Source organism: Mercenaria mercenaria, chromosome 11 (genome assembly GCF_021730395.1).
Source record: "Mercenaria mercenaria strain notata chromosome 11, MADL_Memer_1, whole genome shotgun sequence".
In the NCBI taxonomy this organism is placed as follows: domain Eukaryota; kingdom Metazoa; phylum Mollusca; class Bivalvia; order Venerida; family Veneridae; genus Mercenaria; species Mercenaria mercenaria.
In genome coordinates this window covers 48,660,128-48,681,824 of record NC_069371.1, presented here as the reverse complement: position 1 = coordinate 48,681,824, position 21,697 = coordinate 48,660,128, and the positions used below count along the sequence as shown (strand labels likewise).

Below are 21,697 nucleotides of genomic sequence, written 5' to 3'. Positions count from 1 at the left end.
GTTTGGCAACTTTTTGTCCAAAAGTTGAAAAAAATATTCTCCAAGGCCATAAAAACATTAAGGGTCGGGCCAAAAATTTAGGGTAGGTCGGGATACCGGAAACAAACAATTTTTTTTTTACGCCTTAACTTTCTTCCATGGTCATGACAGTAAATAAATACTCTGATCCAAGATTCAAGTTATTAAAATAAACCTGTCTCATGTTTTCAAATAAATAATTTGGAGCTTTACTGACAATGCCAGAGAGGTTACAGAACATTTCTATAATTTTTAAAATAATCTTTATACAAGGTTCTAAGGTTATTCTTCGAAAAAAGATTTTGTTTACAATAATCTGCCACTGTTGAAATTAAAAATTAATAGAGGAATAAAACATCAATCTGTCACTGGTTAGAATGGTTTCTATTTTAGGGAGAGGACAACCTTAAGCTTATAAAGCTTCCTGTCCAATCCTTTATTGTATATTTGTAATCATGTTGTAAAAATATTGCAAAATAAAATATGTTTAAACCAAAAAAAAATTGTATATCTTTATTAGGCCAGATTTCTTTTTTTTCTTTTCTTGTATTAAGGGCCTGCCTTTCATATTTTTCTGAAAATGGAAATGAAAAATAAAATTCAGAGTCTTTATTTTCAAAATTTTTCTGCTGCTCTTACTTGTCAATACTCACAAGAAATAAATGTGTGATAAGATAATTCAGTAGAATTTTGGTGTTCAGGACATTGTATGAATTGACAGGATGCTTCGATCTATAGATGTTTAACCTTTAGCCTGCTGGCGGCAAGTGATTCTGCCTTTGCGACCAGTGCAGACCAAGATCAGCCTGCACATCCGTGCAGTCTGATCATGGTCTGCACTGTTCGCTATTCAGTCATTCAATTTTCAGTGAACACCCCTTTGAATGATAAATGGTATTGCCCAAATTGAATGATGGACCAGTCCATTTAAGAAATTTAGCAGGCTAAGGGTTAATCAATATGCTTTATTGTCATGATTGTAGTATGGTAAATAGAAACCATTCTAACCAGTGACAGATTGATGTTTAATATATTCCTCTACTAATTTTAATTTTTTTAATAAATTATAGCACATTATGTCAATAATGAAACGAATACTTAATTCATAAACAAATTGATTACAAGATGCCTAGAACATCCCTAGAGGTCACGCTAGACATCCAGTGACAGGATGGCTATTATGCAAACTAGGCATTCTGTTACTGGATAGCTTGGCATTTAAACTAGATCAACTTGTGCAGGGGTGTAAAATATTTGTTCCATCACTCGCCCTGCAGAACTAGTAGCCAGTAAAATCTACTCGCCCTTAGTGAACGGTCACTTGCCCTCATATAACTACAACTAACTTAAGGTCTTTCTTTTAACCCTTAGCCTGCTGGCGGCAAGTGTTTCAGCCTTTGCGACCAGTGCGGACCAAGATCAGCCTGTACATCCGTGCAGTCTGATCATGGTCTGCACTGTTCGCTATTCAGTCAGTAAATTTTCAGTGAACACCCCTTCCAATAATGAATGATATTGCCCAGATTGAATGATGGACCAGTCCATTTCAAAAATTTAGCGGGCTAAGGGTTAATACTGCCACTTTGATGATTTATAAAAATATTATGAACAATAAACAAATTGCAAATAATGAACACACATACAGTAGACAAAAATATTCTCAAAAATTGTACACTAAGTTTCCTTTTTGTTTAACAGTAATCTTTTTGCTTATATTTTCTTTACTTGGCAAGATGTCTTTCTTTTTCTTTAAACCTTTTTTGTCATCTCCACCACCCTATCGCTTTTTAAATTATAACTACAAATGTTGGATTAATTGTTTGGACGCTAACAAAGTACGAGAAAATAACATTAACTCGTTTTTATTGTCAAATCTGCATAATAATAATCATAATCTAGCGTGCACTTAATCAACAGGAAGTGTCTAGGGGTACGGATCCGTACCTCTAGACACTTCCTTATCAATATTGTTGTGCATTTGAATTACGAAGTGTCTACCGACGCAGAGGTTATCATTTTTCGTGAGGTAATTCAGATCGTTTATTTGTTAAATTTTGGATAAGTTACAATGTAAAAAGCACTTGATGGGTTGCTGGAGTGTATAGAGCAAGGTCCATCTGTCCTATCCTGCCTTTGCTCGCCAAATGGAGCCGGCTAGTGGAATTTTACACCTATGCTGTGATAGACTTTTTCTGAAAACTGTTGTAGAAAAAGTGATGTTCTGTAACTGTTCGTGAATTGTATGTGAAATGGTCATTTGTCAATGAACGATCTGACTTTAATACATTTTACCTTGTGCGGAAGCAAAAATATCGTCGCGAAAACTGGGATGGTATACTTTGCAGACAAGATCTGCAGACACTATTCACTTAAAGAAGGATTTTGCAGACAACATAGGTAAAGAAGGGTATTGGATTTTGCAGACACTATATATAAAGAACAAAAGGTTTGAATGTTATAAGGGATGGTTGAGTGAACTGATTATGGTTTTATTATGTCACTGATTTTGTATTATATTTAAAGACCAAGATTTAAATGAGAATTATGGTTTATAAAATATTAAAATTATTACAGTATTTACAATTAAAAATAATAATATGAGGTAATAATGATAAAAATCTAATAATAATAGTAATTATTATAATTATCATCATTATTTGTAATTATTATTTTTGTTCATTTATTTATTTAGTTAATTATTTATTAATTAATAGTTTTTCTCAATAGTAACTGTTGTAAATAATTTTTGAATACTTTATAACCATAATTCTCATTTAAATTTTATTATTACTAATAGTTGAAATTAGTAATAATTACTATAAGGGTATTAAATTAAAGGTGAGTTACTAACACTTTGACATACAAATGTATATTCAAATAAGACAAGAAAAGAAAATGTTTCTGGTTTCTTTTACTCTGATATCATCTTTTTTAAACAATAGGATAAATTAACAAGCATAATAATATTTATATATTTATATGACAGTCATACAAAAAACATAATTCTACATGAAGAAATCATTATTCAGATATACATAACATAATATCACATACATAACTTTCTTAACATAACCCACATTTAAAGTCTTGATCAAGTCTTGAAATGTCTGATGGTGCATTTACACAAAACTTATGATACCAACATAGACATTGATCACACTGGACCATATTAGCAATACATGCTGCCATATTACAAATGCAGTATTGTTCTACATCTACTACTCTTAAATTTTTTCTCCGCCGAATACTTAATGTCTTTTTTGTCAAAGGAAATTCTGTCATTTGTTTCTTTTCAAAACACTGTATCAAATGTCTTCGAAACGTTGTTATATCAAAGATTAGATCAAAACAAAGAGATTTTCTTAGACAATAAGATGTAGCAAATGCTACTGCAAAAAAAAACACAATCAAGAGAATTTGTTTGTTTCATTACACTAGGTAAATTAATATGTAAGGACTTTTCATCTCTACCATAGATTTGACACATTTGTATTTTCAGTCCATCAGGTATAATTCTGTCAACATTCTATCATTACCTAAACTGTCCAACAAATACACTTTATTGTTGCGAAACATAGAAACAACCCAGTGATCTTTATGGGTGTGATGAATTTGACATGCTGGTGATTGTTTTACTGGATCAAGGGGGAATTTAGTCTTCCAGCGATTTTCTTTGTCACTAAATACATTGACAGAATTTCCCACTTGTTTTCTAAGAAGTTTGTTCACTGCTTCCATATGATGGGAATTTAATTTGCCCCCTTCTGTAATAGCTGATTTATCCCCCAATGTAAGCTGTAGGTCTTCAATCCACCATGTTGATGTTTCTTGTAATTCAGTGCTTTCGTCGCGACTAGATTCTAACTCAACTAAATCATTGTTCTGATTAATAATGGATAGGTCAGTGTCTAATTTTGGTATCTTAATACTGTCTCCTTTCTTAAAATGCAGTTTTCGCTTCCTGTCACTGGATTTTGGAATGTTGGTATTTTTCAGAATTGATTTAGGTGTTTTTGGTGTACTGTTCACAACAGACTTTGGAGTGCTGGGCACTGAATCATCAAACAGCGCCTTTTTTACATTTGTGTTGTGTTTCATTGTGTCGGCATGTTTCGAATTCATTGGTGTTTCATTTACCGGTAAGTCACTTTTATTTACTGATTTCATAACTGAATCTGGCGCAGGAATTATTGCTGTCTCAAAGTCTGTGTCACCCTTTCTTCCCTTTTTTGTTCCACATTTTTTCTGTTGTTTTGAGCGGCAATTTTTACGCAGTTAATTGTGTTAAGTTATACACCTTTTTATCCTCTGGTATTGGCATTCCTATTGCCATCATGGCTGCCAAAATATGATAGCATCTGCTGGTAGATGGACAAGTGCATTTTTCTGGAAACAGAGTAACAGAATGTTTCTTATCTTTTGTACCTTTTACCATAAAAGCCTTCATTTGAGGAACAAGAACAATGTTATTGTCTATAATTGTTTTAGCTGCCAGAGATTTTTGTGTTAATGGACCTTCTGAGGATTTTTCTTCTTCCTTGTTTTTAGAATTATGTCATCAAAATGATGCTGTTCGTTATCTTCTTTGTTTGTTTTCACTTTACTTGATCGATCAGCTAATAAAGTTAATTCTCCTTTGATTAATTCAATAAGTTTATCCGGATGACAAACATTTTTTGGAAGAATGACTGTATCAGGGTCAGGTGCTGCATACTTAAACTGTGAGCTAACAGTCAAATCACTTTCTCCACAAAATGCCAGTATCAAGTTGGAAACTGCATTGCCAAGAATGTAAAACTGAAAATACATTTCTCTACAGTGAGCTATATTATATACATACATGTGCTAAGTACTTTTATGTGTTTTTCTCATGCAAGTGTTCATTTAAATAATAATTATCACATAGTTTTTGATGTTTTTGTCATAAAAAAAGCAGAATTTTCTTTGAATTTGGAGTCATTTTTGCAGTATTTCCCACCTTTTGCAATTTTAGGAGTATTTTCCAGTACGGGAATTTCCGGTAAATACCGATGGGAATTCCCATCCACAGGATATTCCGGCCAACCCTGCATGCGCAATGCTATCTTCATGCCCCATTAAGACAGAAATTTGTTTTGTAAACACACTGACAGGTGAGGTATCATCATAAAACCTAACATTATACAGCCTTGTAATATAGTGGTTTGTTGTAGACATGAAGAAAAAACATCCAAATGATCTAGATGAAACAATTACATGAATAACGCTGAAATAAAGCGGTTATTACATGTGTCCGGAAACTGGTCCAGTCCGGATACTTTTTCCAAACCAGTACGGAAGGTGTTATGGTACGTTTAACATGCCATTTTTTAACTTTTGTGGCTAGACTTTAGAATCTGTCCGTAGCTATTCTTGTTATTTGGGCATTCTTTTATTTATCGATATGGTAGCATGGATATATTTTCCTCGCCAGGTTTAGAAAATGCGGGGGGTGTGGGGGGCAGCAGCCCCCCAATTATGAAATATACAAACTAAAAAAGCCTTACCTTTATATAAACCATACAGGTACTGGATATTGCAAATTATGCAGATTTTACCTACGGACAGATTCTAAAAGTGCTCCACTTTTGTTTATATTTTCGCATTTTTAAATCATTGTTTATGTTTTCCTAGTGAAAAATAACCACATTAGTGAAAAATGTGTATGGAAAACCATAAATCATGAAGTTTAAATTGCGTTGATTTCACCATAGTCTTTATCCTAACTACTTGAGATGTAAAGGCAGACATACGGTAAATGTCAGTCTTTGCAGTCAAAAAATTGAGACTATAACTAGTATAAGAGAGTCTGACCTAGTGCGGAAGCAAAAAATCGTCGCGAAAACTTATTTCAAAACCACAATATGAAATTCTTACCGGATACAGATAGGCGACAACACCAATTAATGAACCAACAAATGTTACAGCAAATATTGCGAATGCAAGCATTCTGTTTTATTGTACTGTCACTGCAAAAAATGCCCAAATATTGTTCATAAACAATCTACGTTGCAAATTTTGTTCAATGTTGATGCGACGCTTGTTAGTAACGCTGAATCAAACAAAGGCTTGCAAATGGAAGAATATACGGAAAAACAAGAATTTCAGGGTAACACAGCATTTTTAAAAGTTTCAGATCACTTCATTTCAATCTGTACTTAAATACTTATTTGTAAACCATTTTATACATTATGTATTTTAAGATGAAAGCGTTTACTAGTTGGATTAAAACGGTATACAATTCAAAGAATCTATTTCAGTTGAAGAGAAGGCAGTAAGGTTATCACTTCATCTCATTTGTAAACGTCACTTACCACCAGATGCACAGAAATGGGACCAGGATAAAATGTAAGCTGATATTATATACATTTCCTTTTAAAATTGTAGGTATGTAATTGACATTTTAGTTTTGAAGTAAAGCTGTACTAAGGAACCATGTTGTCCATGTGGTTAAAACCCCAGTCACACATACGGCGCGGATAGCTGCGTCTAGCCACGGATAGAAATGTAGTAATCCGTATCGATCCATACCTGAGCCGTACCTAAAAGTAGTAATCCGTATCATTCCGTACCAACACCTGGTCAAAACGTATTCAAGACTTTTCCCAAACTTGCATGTTTCTCTAACTTTTGAACATGCGCAAAAGTTTGAGCGATCCGTAGCCGTTTGAGCGTGACTTTAGTCCAACTTGGTTGAAACTTTTTCATCCGTAGTTAAACGTACTAAAATGTAGTTATCAGTACTGAAACATACCTTGACGCAGCTGAACGTAATTATCCGAGGCTGCCCGTACTTAAGCTTAGTTCAACGTAGGTAGTTCACCGCAGACCCGTCCGTGCGCTGGGCAAGTTGCCAGGCGCAGTAAAACGTATTTCAGCGTAGTACGCCATACCTATCCGTACTTATTCGCGTGCTGTATTTTTTTTTGTTCCAAGTTTCTCAAAATATTTTCCCGTACTAAGACGTACTGCTTTGTACTTATCCGTGTCTCCTCCCCCACAGACCAATCCCATCCACACCGTACCTCAACGCACGGACATATCCGTATGTGTGACTGTAGCTTAAGGTTGCTGTCTCCTTCTTGCAAGGTTAAGATACAAAAGGGGAGCTTTGCTAACTGTTTTGAGTTCAATATTGACCAAACTGGTACATTCAGGCATGCTCATATGAAATGATGAGTTGTATTAAAGATACGAAAGGCATTAAAATACATGTCATTTAATTTTGTTACACCTTACATGTGACATGATTCATTTTTTACAGCTCTTATTAAGTGTGTGACTCTAATTATTTTTACAGGTGTAAATAAAATTAACAATTTACAGGCGTATGGTAATAAACTAATTTTTTTTCCACATAATTTAATTCCATTATTTCTGAAATTAATTCTCTAAGCTATTTAACATTAAAGAATCCCTGGCATTCAGTGATATTTCCTTAAACATATCTAGAACTGATCCTACTTATAATTTTGTTGATGGCGATTGATCTACGTATTTGTTATAGTGGCCACAGGTCCTTAAAGATAATTATATATATTAGACCCAAGAAAATTCATATTTGAAAATGTGAACAATGTCTGACTTAAATTTGTAGCATAAATATTAATTCTGTTGCATATTAATTGAGGCTTATTTAACGTTTACCCTGCTAAATTTCTAAAATGGACTGGTCTGTCATTCAATTTGGGCAGTACCATTTATTAATCGAAGGGGTGTTCACTGAAAGTTTACTGACTGAATAGCGAACAGTGCCTGCACAGCACCAGCTTGCACGGATGTGTAGGCTGGTCTCGCAAAGGCAAGATCACTGGCTGGCAGCAGGCTAAAAGTTAAATAGTTCTTATAAATAACTGAATTTTCAGTGTGGAGGCATTGAACAAAATTACACATCTAAGATTGGACAGAGAAAAGATTGGAGAAATAGACAGCCTAGAGTTGCTGGGTGATCAGTGCACAAATCTCTACCTACAAAGTGTAAGTATTATATTCATATCTTCTGACAATAAGATGATTTTTAGTTTGACTTTTTCACATAGTCTAGAGCTATTACAGTGTGACTGTCCACTTCACAAATGTTTTACATGTAAGCATATTACTCAGAAACTTCTGGGCAAATGCTTTCAAACTCCTGACACTTAAGTCTTTGGCATCACAGATGATTTCACCAGGCAGTTAATATATTTTGGAAAATTATTTAATATGTCACAAAGATTCTCTACATTGTACTTACAGTATTTGATCTTCTTGACACACCGAATATTTAACAGAGAATATAATTGGACAGTTTTGTTTTCAGTATCTGACTTGTCAGTTTCATTAGAAAATATACATCCTAGTGATTTGACAATATATGCACATGTTTTGTATGAACAAAGTTACAGTTACTGATAAAATCAGTTTCATATTTATATTCCGCTGGCTAAGCTCAGTAGGGGGAGCACATATCTACGGATCACAGAGTTGTGAGTTGTATCCTGGGGATAGGTGTATATTCTCAGTGACAGTTGATAAAAGATGTTGTGTCTGAAATAATTCGTCCTCCACCTCTGATTCATGAGGGGAAGTTGGCAGTTACTTGTTGAGAACATTTAAATACTGGTACAGCATCTAGGATAACTTGTTATTAATAATAATTTAAGCTAACTGCCCACTGTTTATTTATAACTGAAATACTGTTGAAAAATGGTGCTAAGGCATAAAAAAAAAAATTGTTTGTTTCCGGTATCCCGACCTACCCTAAATTTTTGGCCCGACCCTAAATGTTTTTATGGCCTTGGAGAATATTTTTTCAACTTTTTAACAAGAAGTTGCAAAACTGCACTTTTTATGCTTTAAACATGTCCAGTGATAATAGAAATCAACTTACTGATGCTCTGAAGGCATTACCCCCTTATTTACATTCATTTTTTGACACAAAAATAATTTCTGAAAAGTCTCCTTTAATAAAAAAAAAATAAAAAAAAAAAAAAAATTCCGACCTACCTACCCTAATTTTTTTTAGCATGTTACCGGAAACAAAGAATTTTTTTTTAGGCCTAAACCTAAAGCAAACAAACAAACAAACAGTTTTATATTAAGATATACATAATGTTATATTGAATGTCGGCTTATGCAAGATATTCCTGTCTTGAATGATCTATTTTCTTTTCAGAATAGAATAGAAAAGATACAGAATTTGGAGTGCTTGAAAAATCTCACGTTTATTACACTTGCAAACAACAGAATTCGAGAAATAGAGAACCTGAGACATTTACGCAAACTAATATTCCTTGACTTGTCAGAAAACCAGATATCTAAAGTAGACAAAGGTAATGCTAAACATGATTTGAGCCCTGCCATGAGAAAATCAACATAGTGGGTTTGCGACCAGCATGGATCCAGACCAGCCTGCGCATCCGCGCAGTCTGGTCAGGCTCCATGGTGTTCGCTTTTAAAGCCTATTGGAATTGGAGAAACTATTAGCGAACAGCATGGATCCTGACCAGACTGCGCGGATGCGCAGGCTGGTCTGGATCCATGCTGGTCGCACACCCACTATGTTGGTTTTCTCATGGCATGGCTCATTTTACTGTTACTTTCTATTTGCAATCTGCAACCTGTTGTCAGTTGTGAAAGTAAAAGCTTTCTGATGGTATATTCATCAGCATTTAAAGGCTCACTTCAAAATGCTAAATTTTATTTTTTTTCTCTATCACGGCTGAATGTAAATTAGCACATTGAACAAGTCTGCCTCCTGAATATGGGTCCTGTTATAAATTTCAAGTGGTTTCCGTTGAGGATATTCATAGAGGCCTTCAACCTAGACTGAATCGGCCTCAGAGACCCAACAAAAACAGTTTTTCTATACATCAGTCCAGCTTTAAATGCCTGGCTCTGTATGTTACCACAGTTATGTTTCTGTAAATAAGGATATACATGTATAGACATTTTCACACTTTGCTGCCAAAAAAATCTAGGGCCGGGCGTGTCAATAAGAGCTATTTCTTTTGAATGAGATATTTATATACTGTGAAATCATCTTTCATGGGCATGAAATTTTATGGTCTTTGCCAAAACGGCTATTTCATGGGATATGAATTTATGGTTTTCAGCTTCTGTAAATGAGTAGAAATTGTATATTAGGATTTAATTAATATGTGGATTGATACAAGCACAAAATCTTTTGAGTATTGGTCCTTGATGAATATTTATGATTTTATATTGTGACAATTTTTTTTCAACAGTCGGCATTTCTGAAAGTTTTTCTCACAGATTATATATTATTATTTCTCAGATGAAATTCCTTCAAGTTTGATCATTCTTAACCTGCAAGGAAATCCATGTACAAAATATCCAAATTACAGGTAAGACCCCCATTTAGTTAGTATGATAACAAACTGTTATGTTAATTAGAGTTAATTAGAGAAACAGGCAAGCATGCCCATTGAAGTTAGTGTAGCAGCATTTACTCTTGTGGACACAAAATTTTGTTGTTTGTGTCAAAAGGACTATTTCTTTGGGATAAGAATTAGTGGATTTCAACTTTTGGAATTGGAATTTGACTTGATCATTGGGATTTGATATTGTGGATTGACTCAACCAAGAAATCCAATCTGGAACCATCAACAGCTGGAGCTTATTATAGTCTTCTTCCAAAGTTGCACATTCCCTAGCCTGTTTAAGCTCTTGAAACTCAGGTGAGCGATCTAGGGCCATCATGATCCTCTTGTCTTACTTATCATAATGCTTTGAAAAACAAGAGGACCATGATGGTCCTGAATCGCTCACCTCTTCCCACATGACCCAGTTTTGAGTATGACGTCGTTTTTTCTATTATTTGACATAGTGACCTAGTTTTTGAGCTCATGTGACCCAGTTTTAAACTTGACCTAGATATTATCAAGATAAAAATTCTGACCAATTTTCATGAAGAGCCATTGACAAATATGGTCTCTAGAGAGGTCACAAGGTTTTTCTATTATTTGACCTGTTGACCTAGTTTTCAAAGGTACGTGACCCTGTTTTCAACTTCACCTAGATATCATCAAGGTGAACATTTTCACTAATTTTCATGAAGATCTCATGAAAAATATGGCCTCTAGAGAGGTCACAATGTTTTTCTATTTTTATATCTACTGGCCTAGTTTTTGACCGCACATGACCCAGTTTCGAAACTGACCTAGATATCATAAAGGTGAACATTCAGATCAATTTTCATGAAGATCCATTGAAAAATATGGCCTCTAGAGAGGTCAGAAGATTTTAATAATTTAAGACCTACTGACCTAGTTTTTGACCGCAGTTGACCCAGTTTCAAATTTGACCTAGATATCATCAAGATGAACATTCAGACCAACTTTCATACAGATCCCATGAAAAGTATGGCCTCTACAGAGGTAACAATGTTTTTTTATTATTTGACCTACAGACCTAGTTTTTTATGGCATGTGACCCAGTTTCAAACTTGACCTAGATATCATCAAGGTGAACATTCTGACCAATTTCTATGGAGATCCATTCACAAGTATGGCCTCTAGAGAGGTCACAAGGTTTTTCTATTTTTAGACTTACTGACCTAGTTTTTGACAGCACATGACCCTGTTTCGAACTTGACCTAGATATCATCAAGATGAACATTCAGACCAATTTTCATACAGATCCCATGAAAAATATGGCCTTTAGAGAGGTCACAAGGTTTTTCTATTATTTGACCTACTGACCTAGTTTTTGAAGGCACCTGACCCACCTTTGAACTTGACCTAGATATCATCAAGGTGAACATTCAGACCAACTTTCATACAGATCCCATGAAAAATATGGCCTCTAGAGAGGTCATAAGGTTTTTCTATTATTTGACCTACTGACCTAGTTTTTAAAATCACGTGACCCACTTTCGAACCTGACCTAGATATCATCAAGATGAACATTCTGACCAATTTCTATGGAGATGCATTCACAAGTATGGCCTCTAGAGAGGTCACAAGGTTTTTCTATTTTTAGACTAACTGACCTAGTTTTTGACCGCACGTGACCCAGTTTCGAATCTGGCCTAGATATCAACAAGATGAACATTCAGACCAACTTTCATACAGATCCCATTGAAAAATATGGCCTTTAGAGAGGTCACAAGGTTTTTCTATTATTTGACCTACTGACCTAGATTTTGAAGGCACGTGACCCAGTTTCGAACTTGACCTAGATATCATCAAGGTGAACTTTCTGACCAATTTCCATGAAGATCTTATGAAATATATGGCCTCTAGAGAGGTCACAAGGTTTTTCTATTTTTAGACCTACTGACCTAGTTTTTGAAGGCACCTGACCCAGTTTCAAACTTGACCTAGATATCATCAAGGTGAACATTCTGACCAATTTTCATGAAGATCTTGTGAAATATATGGCCTCTAGAGAGGTCACAAGGTTTTTCTATTTTTAGACCTACTGACCTAGTTTTTGATGGCACGTGACCCAGTTTCGAACTTGACCTAGATATCATCAAGATAAACATTCTGAAGAACTTTCATAAAGATCCCATGAAAAATGTTACCTCTAGAGTGGTCACAAGCAAAAGTTTACGGACGCACGGACGGACGACGGACACCGCACGATCACAAAAGCTCACCTTGTCACTTTGTGACAGGTGAGCTAAAAAAGAATTTTAAATCAGATTCTACACTGTAGAAAAGAATTGATCCAAACATACAGAATTAATCCAGACATGCAAAATTAAAATAATAACAGCTAGGGCCAGTTAGATTGAATATTGTTTATGTCGTCTTTTTTTAAAGTTTTGCTCACAGTTTTAGTTGTTTTTTCATGAAGAACATAACCATACATTTTTGTAGAACAATGCAAATGAATAGTATTTTTGCAAATTTCAGATTAAACTTGATCCATGATATTCCAAAGTTAAAGCAGTTAGATTTATGTGCAATAACAAATTCAGAGAAGCGAGGAGTTGGACTAGATGTGCCAGATGATGATGATGATGGTGATGATGATGGTTACGATGACGACAGTGAAGACCTAGTTGATAATACAGGACAGGATAATGGACATGGAAAGTTTGGTAAAAATTTCATCATGTAGCCTTATTAACAGTACGAAAGTATTAAAATTATTAAAAAGGGAAAATTTATGTTTTAATTAAAAAGAAAAACTTGAAACATAATTTAATTTATGTAGATGTAACTATAAAATGTCCTTTTAACTTTTTGTTTATCTGTATTTGATTACTTTTAAGAATTGAATGCTTTTCATCACTAAAATTCATATCAACAAGATGTGTGTTCAGGATACTGGTGTTGCACTGTCTGTTAATGTATGGTTATTTGTTACATAATTATAACATATAATTTCATGTACTGAAAGAAATATTGATATTCCTTTAGAAGTTCTTTTGTTAAATGCCGATGCTGTATTTCCATGTAAGTGGTACATTTGACAAAGTAATTAATTTTGAGACAGTGGTGATGGTAAGCCTTAATATGTTTGTTGAATGCACCATGTTTGTTTTTGTTGTATTACAGGTTTTTTTTTATCAGACTAATGATATTTAAGTACTAGAATGCTTAATTACGTATTTTGTTTTACAGAGAGTTTTCAGACAATGTCTTTAGAAATGATGTTGAGATCACAGGGGCGTGCGGAGGATGCTCTCAGAGAGCATAAAGCTCATACATCTCAACTAGACGACCTCAGAATCAGCTGGAATGTACCGCCTAGTTCAAGGTCAACTTCAAAGTCACATGTATTGTGAATGTTCATTACATCATCAGTATTTAAATTCACCTAGTTCAAGGTCAACTACAAGGTCATATGTGGAATACAAGGTCATAATGTGAAAGTTTGTTTACTCTGCCATCAGCCTTGATGTCCTCACAATCAACTATTGTGAATGTATGGACAGCTATTTATGCCAGAATTGGTTTGTGTTAAGTTAGGAAAAAGGAATTTTCTGTTACGGCTGAAGGATACAAAAGGACATAATCACATGAAATTGCTGATTGACATATTGGGTCCCCCACCTTTTTATTTAGTAATGAAATGGACTTTTCTTGGTCTTTTTGAAGCACTGTATTTCTAATGCTTACTGAATAGGAGAAATCTGCAATTTAAAGATGTGCTTGGACTGCAAATGATGACAAAACTGAAAAAACATTTTTCAATCAATTTATTTTCATAGAAAACATGTTAAGAACTGAAAAAGTATAATATGTTGTTGATATAAGTTATTGATAGCACTGTTGTTCTGCAAAAATTGTTAGGTGAAAGTTTATGCAATTATAAATATTTAAAAAGCTTCCGTTTTGTTAAATACACCTTATCATCATTTATCTTGCCTCCTACAAGTTTCTTGCATTTCTATTGGTCAATAGACGTCACGTGGAGACGGGATATATTCCATATCCTGCTAGTACATTTCAGATATGAATTTTGATTTTAAGAAATGGCTGTTGCTTTGTTACTTTACAAAATATTAGATTATAGCATGCAAGTAAAGGGTAGTCGGCAAGATAAAATCGTTACACAGCTTGTTGGTGACAGGATATGGGATATACGCTGCCTCAAAAATCCATATCAGACTCGAGCGAATATGGATTTCCTCGACAGCGTATATCCCGTATCCTGTCACCAACAAGCAGTGTAACTAATAATACTTGTTGAATTATTAACTAAAACATAATCCTTTTGTCTGTCATATATGAACATCACAGAGAGAGAAAAAAGCAGACTTAAGACTAGTTATCCCATTCAATTCCTGTATCAAAGTATCTAGATATAATTCCATGATGTACACTTATACACAATTATTGAGAAAAAATAAACCTACAACACCAACAAGCTGCGGGAAAGGAAATCCCAAAGTTGAGATTTGTCCAAAAACAAGGTTTTGCTATATATTTGGACAAAACCTCTAACCAAGGGCGAGATTTGTCCAAAAACACGGTTCTACCACGTATTGGGACATATCTCAAACTGAAGCCGAAATTTGTCTAAAAACAAGATTCCAGAATGTATCTGGACATATCTCAATCGGAGGGTGGGATTCTATCGATGGTAGATTTTATTGCCATTTTCTTATGTTGCTTTCATGTTTTTTTTTGTATATGGCAAAGTTGTGCACTCACTTCAAACAAAGAAGTCCATAACATGAACTGAGGCAAACAGAGTAAGATAAGGTAAACTTACACTACTATTTTATTCAAAATACTCACACAGGTGAGAAAAAAGGCCTGCTTCACACTGATCAGTAAGTTTTTGTAAATTATCTGATAATACGGGGTACTTAAAAATTCAGATAAAAATCTTTCATACTGAAAGTGTAAACAGTCTTACAAGTCGGTTATATCAGTGCTAAAGCTTTTCCAATAACAGAATGCTTAAAGCTTTTTATGTCTTGGGGGGGAAAAGTAACTTAATAACAATTGACATCAGCATTGTATACAGTTATTAATGTATGGTTCATATAACCAAATATCACAAAGTCTCATGTCTGAAAATAATCACAAATAAACATTGATATAAAACATTTTCATAGATAAAATAATAACATTAGCACTTATAGAAACAATATAGAGTGGTGTACCCACTACTTGAGTCTGTTTGAAAAAAACCAAAACCAAAATGACAAAATTAGTGTCACTTATAATTATACATAATTATGGAGATTATTATTTTCATACCAGAAAATCTGTTCAGGCTTTATCATTATTAACAGATTACCCTGGTAGCAGGATTAATACAAGAGGGCCATAATAGCCCTTAGCCGCTCACCAGACCGTGACTATTTGACCTTGAAGATATGAATAACATACTGTATCATGAATGTCAACAACTGAGTTTAATATGAAAAACACAAATGCTGAAATGCACAAAGACATGACAAAGAAATCCGGACTTATAAGCTCTATGACCTTGACAATACACTTTTATCACTGATATTGATAGCATTTAAACAATGCAGCAAAAAAATCTAACTCTGAATAAACACGATCAAATATATAGAAGAAAGTACTCAATCACAGTGTACAATAAAAAAGATATTTTTCCATTTAAAAAATCAGTCGTTAAAATCATTTCAATAAACTTGTCCACTTTCGGTTTTAGAACATGCCTCTAATAAAATCCACTCCTGGACCATGCTTTATTATATGCTTCACTGAACCATTACACAACAGTTTTCAGACAGTTGTTTGTCAGCCCGAGATCACTTCCAGGTAAAGAGTTCACATCATTGTCAGAAAGATAAGGCACTAAAGAAATATCATAAAGAGATTCTTGTCAGAGATAAAGCAATTTAAGGATTTTATATTTTTTGAGGCTTATTAGAACTTACTATAGATTAGTTCATAAAATAATATTTCTACGCAGTTCATGAGAAGTTGTAACAAGGATTTTCTCTATTTTCTCTCTGACGACCCCACTAGTGTCTGACCTAAATGTGGCTAAGCACAACCAGTTGAAAGAAAATTGAAAGAGGATTCTATAAACCAAGTTGTTAAAATTTTTTAGATCTGGCTGTAAAAGGGTCAACCAAAATCAGTTCAACAAGACACGACAATCGAAGGATGCTACAGCTTCATGACGATCAATCAAGTGATTCATGAAAAGCAGTTGTTATTTTAGCTCTGGTAGCCCCTAAAAGGGGTCAAGTTACCCATTTGAATAAAGCCGAGGGAGAACCTTATTAGAAGCTGTAGACCAGCTTTGATGAAAATCCATGAAGTGGTTCATGAAAAGTAGTTTAGACATTTTTCTATGTTAGCTCTGGTGGTCCAAAACAAGGGACCAAGCAGAATCATTCAAATAAAATTGAGAGAGGTCCATACAATGATCCTACAGACCAAGTTTGGTGGAGATCTATGAAGAGGTTCATGAGAAGTCGTTTAAAGGTTTTTCTTTTATTAGATCTGGCAGGCTCTAAAAGGTACAAAGCAGGATCATTTGAACAAACTTGAGAGAGATCTACACAAGTATGCTTAAGACCAACTTTGGAGAAGATCCATGAAACGGTTCATGAAAAGAAGTTGTGGAAAGGTTTTTTCTGTTTTGAACTCTAGCAGCCCTTAAAAGGGGTCAAAGAAATCATTTGACCAAACTTAAGAGTGAACCTTGCCAGCATGCTACAGTCTAGTGTAATTGTGGCCAGTAGTTTGAGAGGTGATGTTTAAGGCCACTATAAATTGCTAGATTTTCATCCAAATTTTTTCCAAAATGGGGGCGAGGGTGACATTTTATTTTTTATTTTTCTTAGCTGACTGTTTCATGATTGAACATGTATTCATACTCTTTATATCTTGCTGAAGGGACCATACAGATGTATTCTTTTGATTAAAAAATCACAAATCATGTGTTTACTGCACATTTATGTCGTTATTAATATCAAACTCCTTCTTTCATGTGTATACATAAACGTACATATACACAGGTATTACTTCTTGGTTGTTACTTTACCCCTTTTAGGTATCAAAGGTTTTTTGCCAGAAATACCCCGGCGTCTGCACTGGACTCATTGTCATTTACCACAAATTTAATATACAGTCCAAGAAATGAAACCAAAGCTGAAAGTCTAGTTGATGGGTTACCCTCCGTTTGGTCATGTTTACTTCCGCCGGAAAAGGCACGGATGCGACTGTTGAATTCATTGTCGGCAACAGATGTCTGTCTATCTAATTTTCCTGATAAAAAATCGTTGAAAAGATCCAGCAAGGTATTGTTGTCGCTAAACTGGCAGGCATACCAATCTTATAAAACTTTCTGGCCTTTTAGGGCCTGAACAATTACGAAAACCATTGATATTCTTTGCCGATTCCCAGCTGATTTTGTTTACCATTACACCACCGGATATGGCAAGTGTAAACGCCGTACTGGACCGGCATGCAGATACATAGACTGTGTTACTTCCCTTGTCTTACAGATACGATGCCCAGTTGAACATTTTCATTTTTTTGGTTCAATAAAATTTAGGGGGTGGGGGGTTAGAAGAGTGGGCGGGCGGAGATGAAAATCTAGCAATTATTTTATTGTCGCCTAAATTAAAATGTTGAAAATGGACACTCGACCATCCACCAATATCAACAGCTCATCTTGACCCACTGGTTCAGGTGAGCTAAAAAATATCTATATTGATACTTGTGTAACAAAACTAAATAAGTTAAAAGTAGTTTTGCATGCTCGGAACGTGTTCAAGTCATTTTATAATTATTAAAGTTCTTTTCTATTCTGTCAAATATAACCCTATTTTTTTAAGATTCCAGAAAATGAACGGAAAATTCAGCTAAAAAATGATTTGCATGACATTCTGTTAAACCGATTCGAAAAAAAATTGATCTTCAGCTAGTTTTCATACTGATATCATAGTGAATGTTTTCATCTAAGTGTCATTCCTGTAAATAATTTTCATGAATTCAGAAAAAAAATGCCACAATATCACATGGTAAGGTTCCTATATGCAACAATATTAAGTTTCAATGCACAAGGTACAAGTTTTTAAGTACCCTAAACAAAGGTCATAACTTAGTTTTACAAACGTGCATTATAATCTTAACTTAACCATAGTACTCAATACTCAGCAAGTTAATTCTGACTTCCTCATCAAGTGAGAGTGGACAATGAAATTTACATTGATACATTTCCACTTCCCACTTTGTGTCACAAGTTTGTACTTAAACAGTACATCTCCAGATTTAAGGTATTCAGCAGTTGTCAGTTGAATTTTTCAACAATTTCTACCTATGAGCTAATCAGCATCATGTTTCAAAATACAATGGAAATGAATTACAAATGGTTTTAGAAAGAGTCTGGTAAAGAATTATGGTGGGTAAAAAAACCCTGAAATTTAGCTGACATATGCGTTGGACTAAACTGGGAGGAACTACAGTTCTGGTCATAACACTGTTTATTAAAAATATTTTTACTCTCAAAAACTGCCTAATACCACCCATAGACAACTTTAAAATGCTCTACATGGTATCAAGGTCTGGCAAAATTAAGCCGAAAGTCATGGAAAACTGTTGGATTAAACAGTTGGTCATCAAAACACTCATTGCCTTTTGTACAATTATGTGCGTATCTAAATCGATCAGTCACATGTCAAAATCTATTCTGTTTCAGCAGGAGAACAAAGTCACAAGTTGAAATCTATTAATTTCCAGTTGGTGATCAAATTCATGTATCAAAATCTATTCTTTTCCAGTCAGTGATCAAAGCCTAACGCTTATACGACATAAACTATCAAAATTTCAACAAGAGCTGTCTCCATAGGATGACACATGCCCCCGATGGCACTTTAAATGAATAGTTATGGCCGATGTTCGAGTTTAGGACCTTTGACCTACGGAGCTGGGTCTTGCGCGCGACACGTCGTCTACTGTGTCACACATTTATGCGTAGTTATTTTAAAATCCATGCATGAATGACAAAGATATGGACCGGACACGCCCATCAATGCACTATCATGAAAAAAGACCTTTAACATCTAAGTGTGACCTTGACCTTTGAGCTACGGACCTGGGTCTTGCGCATGACACGTCGTCTTACTGTGGTACACATTCATGCCAAGTTATTTGAAAATCCATCCATCGATGACAAAGATATGGACCGGACACGCCCATCAATGCACTATCCCTTAATGTCTAAGTGTGACCTTGACCTTTGAGGTACGGACCTGGGTCTTGCACGCAACACGTCGTCTTACTGTGGTACACATTCATGCCAAGTTATTTGAAAATCCATCCATCGATGACAAAGATATGGACCGGACACGCCCATCAATGCAATAACCTTTAATGTCTAAGTGTGACCTTGACCTTTGAGGTACGGACCTGGGTCTTGCACGCGACACGTCGTCTTACTGTGGTACACATTCATGCCAAGTTATTTGAAAATCCATCCATGGATGACAAAGATATGGACCGGACACGCCCATCAATGCAATAACCTTTAATGTCTAAGTGTGACCTTGACCTTTGAGCTACGGACCTGGGTCTTGCGCGCGACAAGTCGTCTAACTGTGGTACACATTCATGCCAAGTTATTTGAAAATCCATCCATCGATGACAAAGATATGGACCGGACACGAAAAATGCGGACAGACCGACAGACTGACAGACCGACAGACAGACGGTTCAAAAACTATATGCCTCCCTTCGGGGGCATAAAAATGCTAATGCTGAAGAGCAAAACAGTGTATGGATCTGTAAAAATATAGTGGCGATGTTTATTTAAAAGTAAAAAGATGTAACACAAGCTTAACTTCCTAACCTTTTTACATCTCCTTCAAACATCAACAATGAATACTGCATACATACAATGGAAACCATGTACCAATTAAACAACTTAAGTTTAGAGCCATTTGACCAATCTCTGCTTCCTTCCTTCTTTTCACTAATTTATATTACAGGTGATAAATATTTAAGTACAGAAATTCATAGTCATATAATAAACTCATAGTAAAATATAACAATTACATTAAAGCCATAAACAGGAGAGCAGCTGCATATAATGTTATTTTTCAATTAACTATATTTTTCAAGACATGTTAAGGATGTAGTCTATCTGTGAACTGCAAGAGGTCATTTTTAGCAACTCCCTATGTTAAAGATACAATACAAACTGGAAACGCATCAATACTAGCAAGGGTGTGTATTAATACTGGGAAATAATTTTCTATTATTAAGTTTCAGTGCCAATGTGTACCCATGGCTTAACTTCGAAACCCTGCAGAATTGATGCCAGGACCAGCAATACTTCATAATCATTGTAAACAGTTGGGAAATTGGCTTAAGTAGTGTTTGAAAAATCTGAAGAAAGATGCTTTCATTAAAAAGTAAAGGGCTTTAAACCATTATTACATATACATGTCTCACAGAGCTCTGAAACTTTTGCTGTTAAAAAGCTCTGAAATTCATTATGTGTGTATATGTTTTTACTCCAAAAATGATTTTATTTCACTGTAAGAAGTGTTGTTCCACATATATCACAAGTACAAGGTCTGTGCCACCTTCCAATCCAACAGTGTCCATATGAAGAAGCTTGCATTATACACAGAGAACTTTATGCTATGTAACTATACTCGTCTGTGGAGTTTTGAGTCCGTTCAAGATATTGCTTGTCTATAAGGGCTTCTATACATTTTTTAATCATCGCTATATTTGGTGCAAATCTTGATTTGGCTTGACTAATCACCTGAAAAGGAAATAATATGTAACTGAACCGATCCATAAAACAAAATTCAAAGACATAAAACTTTCTATTTAAAATATTGGTAATTTATTACAGTCAAACAACTTTTGCCAGTTCGAGCAAATGAAGTTTGACTGTAATTGAAATTACCCTGGAACACCAGTTTTTGGCCAAAACCACAAAGCTTCATAAAACTTTCTATTTAAAATATTGGTAATTTATTACAGTCAAACAACTTTTGCCAGTTCGAGCAAATGAAGTTTGACTGTAATTCAAATTACCCTGGAACACCAGTTTTTGGCCAAAACCACAAAGCTTCATAAAACTTTCTATTTAAAATACTGGTAATTTATTACAGTCAAAACAACTTTTGCCAGTTCGAGCAAATGAAGTCTGACTGTAATTCAAATTACCCTGGAACACCAGTTTTTGGCCAAAACCACAAAGCTTCATAAAACTTTCTATTTAAAATATTGGTAATTTATTACAGTCA

The 21,697-nt window shown here is 34.8% G+C and overlaps 4 protein-coding genes across 10 annotated transcripts in view; 2 read left to right on the top strand and 2 right to left on the bottom strand.

Annotated features, from left to right (window-relative positions):
- LOC123532779 (cytochrome P450 20A1-like) overlaps positions 1-6,054 on the bottom strand; it is a 36,582-nt gene extending 30,528 nt beyond the window's left edge. The window contains exon 1 of the mRNA XM_053517379.1: positions 5,914-6,054. Within this exon, the coding sequence (XP_053373354.1) occupies positions 5,914-5,985 (72 nt within the window). The 5' untranslated portion in view covers positions 5,986-6,054. The remainder of the gene's footprint in view (positions 1-5,913) is intronic.
- The window catches only part of LOC123532840 (26S proteasome non-ATPase regulatory subunit 11-like), a 286,840-nt gene that overhangs the window by 186,978 nt on the left and 78,165 nt on the right, over positions 1-21,697 (top strand). The gene's annotated exons all lie outside the window — the stretch shown is intronic.
- On the top strand, positions 1,932-14,319 carry LOC123532781 (leucine-rich repeat-containing protein 46-like). 7 transcript variants are annotated; one of them, XM_053517384.1, is made up of 9 exons: positions 1,953-2,044; positions 4,015-4,157; positions 5,211-5,345; positions 6,297-6,384; positions 7,902-8,013; positions 9,191-9,347; positions 10,313-10,382; positions 12,900-13,087; positions 13,614-14,319. In XM_053517384.1, the coding sequence occupies exons 3-9, from the start codon at positions 5,285-5,287 to the stop codon at positions 13,775-13,777; spliced, it is 840 nt and encodes a 279-aa protein (XP_053373359.1). In that variant the 5' UTR covers positions 1,953-2,044; positions 4,015-4,157; positions 5,211-5,284; the 3' UTR covers positions 13,778-14,319. The 7 variants fall into 7 exon arrangements, with proteins under 7 accessions (XP_053373362.1, XP_053373359.1, XP_053373356.1 ...); XM_053517382.1 differs by lacking the exon at positions 1,953-2,044 and adding an exon at positions 2,094-2,415; XM_053517385.1 differs by lacking the exons at positions 1,953-2,044; positions 5,211-5,345 and adding exons at positions 2,094-2,415; positions 5,012-5,150.
- LOC123531679 (cullin-2-like) overlaps positions 14,175-21,697 on the bottom strand; it is a 50,228-nt gene continuing 42,705 nt past the window's right edge. The window contains exon 19 of the mRNA XM_045312854.2: positions 14,175-21,207. Within this exon, the coding sequence (XP_045168789.2) occupies positions 21,076-21,207 (132 nt within the window). The 3' untranslated portion in view covers positions 14,175-21,075. The remainder of the gene's footprint in view (positions 21,208-21,697) is intronic.

Excerpts from the sequence above, each read along its gene's own strand:
- LOC123532781 (XM_053517381.1), top strand. The coding sequence starts at position 2,282 with ATGAACGATCTGACTTTAATACATTTTACCTTGTGCGGAAGCAAAAAT. Across the intron at positions 10,383-12,899 it reads ACAAAATATCCAAATTACAG|ATTAAACTTGATCCATGATA; the intron begins GTAAGACCCCCA and ends TGCAAATTTCAG. Across the intron at positions 13,088-13,613 it reads TAATGGACATGGAAAGTTTG|AGAGTTTTCAGACAATGTCT; the intron begins GTAAAAATTTCA and ends TTTGTTTTACAG.